This window comes from Anarrhichthys ocellatus, unplaced genomic scaffold, assembly GCF_004355925.1.
Source record: "Anarrhichthys ocellatus isolate YVR2014 unplaced genomic scaffold, GSC_Weel_1.0 scaffold202, whole genome shotgun sequence".
In the NCBI taxonomy this organism is placed as follows: domain Eukaryota; kingdom Metazoa; phylum Chordata; class Actinopteri; order Perciformes; family Anarhichadidae; genus Anarrhichthys; species Anarrhichthys ocellatus.
The window spans coordinates 62,085-70,208 of record NW_022280232.1 but is presented as its reverse complement, the minus strand read 5'-3'; the positions used below and the strand labels follow the sequence as shown (position 1 = coordinate 70,208).

Here is an 8,124-nt window from a genome sequence, read left to right as displayed (position 1 = left end):
GTACACTACTGTAACACAGTCCTCTATATTATAGTACACTACTGTAAGACAATCCTCTATATTATAGCCTCTTCTCATTCCTGCATAATTTTCCTAAAACGCCTATCAACCGCGTACCCAAAGTAAACTGACAGCTCTTATTGAACCATTGGGAGTACATGTATGGTTTTAGTCTCTATTGTACGGTAACACTCTGAAGTTTCTTCACAATCAGTCAGCATCACCGTAAGTGCTACTAGCATTGAGCTAATGCGTTTTCAGCACAGTGAAAGAGAAGCATTTTATTTCCGCCTAGATTTGTTTTGGCCAACAGATGGCAGCAGCTATCTATGGCTGGGACTTACAGGCTTGAAAAGACTCTCCGTTGACAGCCAACAGTCATGACACCTAGTATAAGTTAAAATTTGATAACAATACGACAGAAAATTAATATTTTACACGTGGTTTACTAAGAGTGTGGCCGCATAAAAACGCATTTGGAGAGTCGCGTCACCACGTCAAAATGCATATACTACGATAAACTACGTGTTCGAAATTCAAACTATAGTGTATTTATGTCAATGTATGGTTAACTATATCATATTTAACCATTATCAACTTTCACAGATTCTTGAAAATTCTCACGAACCAGACTTTAGTCTTCATACTCTGTCCCAGGAACTTGACTCATGGTTTCCAGTTCAGGTTAGAAAACTTTCCCAGCATTCAATCTGATAAATCTGCATATCCTTGGCTTCGTAATTTCATTGGCTATATGGAGCCTGAGTTTGAACTGGATCTGTTGCAATTGGCTCGAGCTATACCCAAAGAAGTGAGGCGGGCATTGTCTTTCAAAGCGGACTCTCGTTGGCTGTTCCAGACTGTGGCCGGGCTATAGAAGCTCCTATTGGGTCAAATGGGGTGTCAATCTAACCGGCGGAATGCAGGCTCCATTTTGCGATGAAAATCTCCGCTCTGTTGACACGGAACGTGAAGTTATGCCCGAAATATGATCGCGAGTTATCATATCTGCTGGCTAATTTGAAATGATGCAACAGCCCCCCGTGGGTCTTTATGGACGTACTAATGTGTTTTGGACTAAATCTTTTACTGGATTCGATCGAGTGGACCCTTAGCCACCTAGCAAGACCGTTTTTGCTGGACTTGCATGCACAAGTGGGACGTTATGAATCATAATCGGTGAGTCACGGCGATATTTTATCGGCTATTTTTGAAGTGCTTGTTTGACAGAGACGTTAACTGTACCTGCTGTTGTTATTGTATCTTGAAATGGTTTGCATAAATCGAATTACAAGAACCGTAGAACGGGCAGGCCGTCAGAATGAGAAGACGGTATACTACTGTGAGTTTTTACTCTAATGAGAGTAAAAAAGCAACACTCTCCTTGTTCACTCTACTTGAGGCAACATTCAAACAGAAAGCATCGAGGCAGAGCCGCCTTTGTGCAGTTCTCTTGAAACCACTCACAGGTTCAGCTCTAACCTCTGAGAGGAAGCAGGACTCTGGACGAACTCACCCTCACTCAGACCCATGTGGATGCTCCAGTAGTTCTGCAGACACTGCAGCTCTTTCTTCATGCCTCTCTTGCAGCGACAGTCGTAGAGCGGCGAGTCCTGCAGCACCTCCAGCGCTCCCTGGCACTCCTTGGAGGCCAGCATGGCGCTGCGCTCCTTGTCCCCCCCAGACAGGCACTGGCGCATGATCCGGTACCGGGAGCTGCACTGGCTGTTCTGGTTGCACAGTTCAGAGGCTCGGACGCAGTCCAGAGGTTCCCTCCAGCCGGGGGAGCCGAGCTCTGAGTCACACTCACACACATCTGGAGGAAACAGAGGGATCAGGAGTGAGATTATAACGATATTAGTGAAGTTCGTGTCTCTCACCGGTCCTCTGCTCCATTACATTACAGTAATTTAGCAGAGGTTTTTATCCAAAGCGACTTACAATAAGTGTATTCAACATCGGTTTTCAAGAGAACAACTAGTCACCAGAAGTCATAAGTGCATCTCCTTTCTTCAAACAAGCATCTAAGAGCATAAACCAGAGCCAACATACAGTGTAGAAGCAAATGAATGCAATAAGTGCCACAAACTAATATGAATACAATAAGTGCAATAAGCTAGTATGAATACAATAGATGCTAAGTAGTTGCTGAGTGGAAGGCTAAGGGTAGGCCTTCTTGAAGAGGTGAGTTTTCAGCCTGATGAAAGATGGGCAGCGACTCTGCTGTCCTGACGTCAGTGGGGAGTTCATTCCACCATTGTGGGGCCAGGACAGAAAACAGCCGCGACCGGGTCGATCGGCCGTAGGGACCACTGAACGACGGGGCAACCAATCGCCCCGAGGCAGCAGAGCGAAGTGGTCGGGCGGGGGTGTAGGGCTAGACCGTGCCTTGGAGATAGGAAGGAGCTGTTCCTTTCACTGCCCTGTAGGCTAGCTCCAGAGTCTTAAACTGGATGTGAGCTCTTACAGGGAGCCAGTGTAGAGAACGGAGAAGGGAAGTTGTGTGGGACAACTTGGGCCGATTGAACACTAGGCGAGCTGCTGCTTTCTGGACAAGCTCCAGAGGTCTGATGGCCGACGCCGGGGCTCTGGCAAGTAGAGAGTTACAGTAGTCCAGACGGGAGATGACAAGAGCCTGGATGAGCACCTGCGCCATCTCCTCAGTGAGGAAGGGGCGAATCCTCCTGATGTTGTAGAGCAGGAATCTGCAGGAGCGTGTAACCGATGCAATGTTTGCTGAGAACGACAGTTAGTCATCCAGGGTCACAACCAGGTTCCTCGCAGTCCGAGTTGGCGTCACCACGGTATCATCAATGGTGATGGACAGGTCTCGGTGAGGGCAACCCCTCCCCGGGAGGAACAGTAGCTCGGTTTTGTCCAGGTTGAGCTTCAGGTGGTGTGTCGTCATCCACTTCGAGATGTCAGCCAAGCACGCAGCGATGCGTGCCTCCACTTGAGTGTCACCGGGGGGAAATGACAAGACCAGCTGGGTGTCATCAGCATAACATTGGTAAGAGAAGTCATGCGAGCGAATAACAGAACCCAGAGATGTTGTGTAGAGCGAGAAGAGAAGGGGGGCCAGGACTGAACCTTGTGGAACCCCCTTAGTCAGCATGCGTGGTTCCGACACGGCCCCCCTCCATGTCACCTGGTAGGATCAACCTGTCAGGTAGGATGCAAACAGGGAGAGTGCAGAGCCTGAGACGCCCATCCCCTCGAGGGTGGAGAGGAGGATCTGGTGATTCACAGCGTCAAACGCCGCAGACAGCTCCAGCAGAATCAGGACAGAGGAGAGAGAGTTAGCTCTCGCTGCGTGAAGCGACTCCGTCACCGCAAGGAGGGCTGTCTCAGTCGAGTGACCCACTTTGAACCCGGACTGGTTGGGGTCCAAGAGGCTGTTCTGGTGGAGATAGGAAGACAGTTGAGTAAAGACAGCACGTTCAAGTGTTGGAAAGAAAGGGTAGAAGAGAAACCGGTCTGAAGTTCTTTGACATCAGAGGGGTCAAGTGATGGTTTCTTCAGAAGGGGGGTGACTCTGGCAGTCTTGAAAGCCGTGGGAAAGCATCCTGAAACAAGAGATGTGTTGATGAGCTGGGTCAGGAAAGGAAGGAGTTCAGTCGCAATAGACTGAAGAAGAGGGGAGGGGATCGGGTCAAGGGAGCACGTGGTTAGATGTAACAAGGTTGAGGACCTCGTCAGGGGAGAGGGGAGCAAGATAGGGTAAGATGGGGCATGGAGAGGGGAGGGAGAGCTGTGGGGGAAGAGCTGGAGAGGGTAGAGAGGGAGAGGGTGGACAGGGAGAGGGGGGCTGAGAGAAGGAGGATCTGATATCATTTACCTTCTTGTCAAAGAAGTTGGCGAAATCGTCAGGGAGAAGGGAGGAAGTAGGAGGAGGGGGTTGGAGGAGTGAAGAGAAGGTTTTTTAGGATTGGAAGCAGAGGTTAGGATTTTGGAGCGGAAGAACGCAGCTTTAGCAGTTGAAAGAGTGGTGGAAAAATTGGAAGGAAGAGATTGGAAGTTAAGAAGGTCCCCCGGGAGTTTGCCTTTTCTCCATTTTCGCTCAGCCTCTCTTAGGCTCCGTCTATCAGTACGCACTGAGTCCGACAGCCATGGGGCAGGTGGGGTTGGCCGTCCTGTCCTGGAGGTGAAGGGACAGAGGTTGTCCAGAGAAGAGGAAAGGGTGGAGAGGAGAAGATCAGTAGCATTATCAGGGGATAGGAGAGAGAAGGATTCAGGGTCAGGGAGAGCAGAGGTAACAGAAGAGGAAAGATCAGCGGGGGAGAGGGAGCGGAGATGACTACGGGTAGAAACCATGTGGGTAGGTGGAGGAAGTAAGGAGAGAGGAGAGGGAGAGGGAGTAGGACATGAAATAGTGGTCAGAGAGCTGGAGGGGAGTGACGGAGAGGTTAGCAGTAGAACAGTGTCTAGTGAAGATGAGATCCAGCTGGTTGCTGGCCTTGTGGGTAGGAGGAGAAGAGGAGGGGTAAAGGTCAAAGGACGAGAGGAAGGAAAGAAGAGGTTCTAATTTATCAGTCTGGATGTTGAAGTCGCCGAGCAGGATGAGTGCTGAGCCATCGTCATGGAAGTGCGAGACTAATGTGTCGAGATCTTCCAGGAACTCACCAAGAGGGCCTGGTGGGCGATACACAACAGCAATGGTGAGCTTGACTGGATGAGTGACAGTAACCGCATGAAATTCAAAAGAGGACGGGGAGAACTGAGGAACCGAGACAAGAGAGTATTTCCATTTTGGGGAGATTAGCAGGCTAGTACCACCACCCCGCCTCGCAGCTCTGGGAGTGTGAGAGACAGAGTACACATCTGACAGAGCTGCAGGTGTGGTGGTGTTTTCTGGTGTGATCCAGGTCTCAGTTAGAGCAAGAAAGCTGAGGGAGAGCAAGGAAGCGTAGCCCGAGATAAACTCAGCTTTCGGCACTGCCGACTGGCAATTCCAGAGCCCCCCCTCCACCACTTGCTCAACATGAGCTGAGACAGTCGGATAACTACTGCACTAAATATTTTGCTTCTTTGCCTCAAAATCTCATGTTTCAAAACAGCTGAAGCATAAAGCATCACATCATAAGAATGCCATTAATTCATATTCATCAATTAATTAATTAATGCTCATTATCTTAAACTGTTTGTTCAAATTCCTGTAAAAGCCTCCGAGGATTTAGCAGAGACTTTTATTTTGAAGGGCAACTTCTTCCTTTAAACCAGATTTTTTTGGTTGTATGTGACATTAAGTTACTTTAATGTAAAGTGAATGGAGGTGACCGGAAGGACACTGCTCAGGACAAACTGAAGAAGCATCTCAACACTTCAGTGGACTGTTGTTTCTTCTCATGAGGACGAGGACGACGCTCAAAAAGACAGGAAACAAGAATGTGAGACAATCACAGTGAGGGGACAAAAGGTTTTGGTCTGAGAGTTCACAGAGTCCTTTATCTCTAAGAGTCTGAGTCACAGTCTGAGAACACAATGAGGACCAGATTCTCAATAAGAGGATTCAGTCTCACCAACAAGTAGAAACAATCCAACAACAGCAGAGCTGATGATCTCTGACAGAATATTATCATCATCATTATTATTATTAATATTAATATTCTTCACAGCGCTCTACACAACATAAACTATGTGAAATACTTCATGAACCTTCTGTCTCTTTCCATTCATGAGCTGAGCTTTGACTCTCTGGTTGGTTCTAACCAGCTCCTTTAGCTTTAATGAGTCCGTTCTTGACTCTTTGAGTCGGGTTCAAAATTACCCACATAATTAAAATAATACATCAATATTTCTAATAATTCATTCAAACATTTATTTATTGTTGTCATTGTCACAAAACGTTTCATCTTCTCTTTACTCACCATGCTGCATGCTCTCCAGCTGATAATGGGGCGGCAACCAAACACTTCCTGTTTAATGATGTCATGAGGGGGGGGTCTGGGGGTTATAGATCTAATATTCTGATTTCTTTGACTTGTAGCGGTAACAGAGTATTTATAAGACACGTTGAAGATGAGTTGATAAAAGAAACCTGATAGAACTTATCAGCAGACCTCGTACTCACCGAAACAATACTCACTGGTATTGTTACTCATTGGTAATCAGTACTCATTGGTACTCACCAGTACTCAGTACTCACCAGTACCCACCGGTACTCAGTACTCAACGGTACTCACTGGTACTCACTGGTACTCAGTACTCATGTGTACTGGCATTCCTACATTGTTCTCCTGGATGTATGGTGACTTTTTCTAGATCTCCAGAACTTCTCACAAGCTACCGGTTCTCTTTATTGTTTTCCTGCTCATCTGTTTGTAGCTAATAGAACCTGAGATAGAACCTGAGATAAAACCTGACATAGAACCTGAGATAGAACCCAAGATAGAACTTGAAATAGAAGCTGAGATAGAACCTGACATAGAACCTGAGATAAAACCTGACATAGAACCCAAGATAGAACTTGAGGTATTGCTGATAGAACCCGAGATAGACCCTTACATAGAACCTGAGATAGAACCAGAGATGTTCCTGATAGAACTTGAGATAGAACCTTACATAAAACCTGAGATAGACCCTGAGCTTTTACTGATAGAATTTGACATAGAACCTGAGACAAAACCTAAGATAGAACCTGACACAGAACCAGAGATAGAACCCGAGATAGAACCTGACATAACACCTGACATAAAACCTGACATAGAACCTCAGCTGTTCCTGATAGAACCATGGTTCTGCCTCCACTGACGGCTCAGAACATTCAATGGGTTAATAAAGTGTTCTTTTATCAGCAAGTTTGTTTCATCGTTGTGCTTGTCTTCATTCAGGATGATTCACTCTCAGTTCAGTTCAAACTCTCTGAGACAAAATGTCAAGTGAGACATCGTGAATCAGCTTCATTAGTCTGACAGTTCAACTCAGTCTATTAACTCAGAGTTTATTAACTCAGATTATTAACTCAGATTATTAACTCAGATTATTAACTCAGAGTTTATTAACTCAGTTTATTAACTCAGAGATTATTAACTCAGAGATCATTAACTCAGTTTATTAACTCAGATTATTAACTCAGAGTTTATTAACTCAGATTATTAACTCAGACATTATTAACTCAGAGATTATTAACTCAGAGATTATTAACTCAGATTATTAACTCAGTTTATTAACTCAGAGATTATTAACTCAGAGATTATGAACTGAGATTATTAACTCAGTTTATTAACTCAGATTATTAACTCAGAGATTATTAACTCAGTTTATTAACTCAGAGATTATTAACTCAAAGATTATTAACTCAGATTATTAACTCAGTTTATTAACTCAGAGTTTATTAACTCAGAGATTATTAACTAAGATTATTAACTCAGAGATTAACTCAGAGATTATTAACTCAGTTTATTAACTCAGAGATTATTAACTCAGAGATTGTTAACTCAGTTTATTAACTCAGAGATTATTAACTCAGATTACTAACTCAGATTATTAACTCAGAGTTTATTAACTCAGATTATTAACTCAGAGTTTATTAACTCATTATTGACTCAGATTATTAAACTCAGAGTTTATTAACTCATATTATTGACTCAGATTATTAACTCAGATTATTAACTCAGAGTTTATTAACTCAGAGTTTATCAACTCATATTATTGACTCAGATTATTAACTCAGAGATTATTAACTCAGAGTCTGAGAGATGAGATGAGTACTCTGTGGCTAAGTGAAGAGCAGGGCCGTCCTTCAATCAGAGGATCGGCGGTTTGATCCCCGGCTCTGCTAGTTGCATGTCGATGTGTCCTTGAGCAAGACACTTAACCCCCCAAAAAATGTCACCCGTTGTAGCTGTGCCTACGGTGTGTGAATGTGATAGAATCTGAATCGTAAATCGCTTTGGATAAAAGCATCTGCTAAATGACTGTGATGTAATGTACTGTGTTCTCACTCTGAGAGGAATGTTTCTGTCTGTGTGACGAGATGAAAGACCAACAATAGTAATACTAATATAAATCATTAACTGTTTAAAATCCTTTGTATTGTTATTAAACATGAGTCTCATGTTGGAACCTTTACAGATATTATCATATGTAAACAGATATTGTCATATGTAAACAGATATTGTCATA

The 8,124-nt window shown here is 44.5% G+C and overlaps 1 protein-coding gene across 1 annotated transcript in view; it reads right to left on the bottom strand.

Annotated features, from left to right (window-relative positions):
- The window catches only part of LOC116400771 (GDNF family receptor alpha-2-like), a 54,646-nt gene extending 52,750 nt beyond the window's left edge, over window positions 1–1,896 (bottom strand). The window contains exons 1-2 of the mRNA XM_031878789.1: window positions 1,881–1,896; window positions 1,517–1,816 (exon numbers count right to left, since the gene is read on the bottom strand). Coding sequence (XP_031734649.1) covers window positions 1,517–1,816; window positions 1,881–1,896 — 316 coding nt within the window. The remainder of the gene's footprint in view (window positions 1–1,516; window positions 1,817–1,880) is intronic.
- Window positions 1,897–8,124: the final 6,228 nt, after the last annotated feature.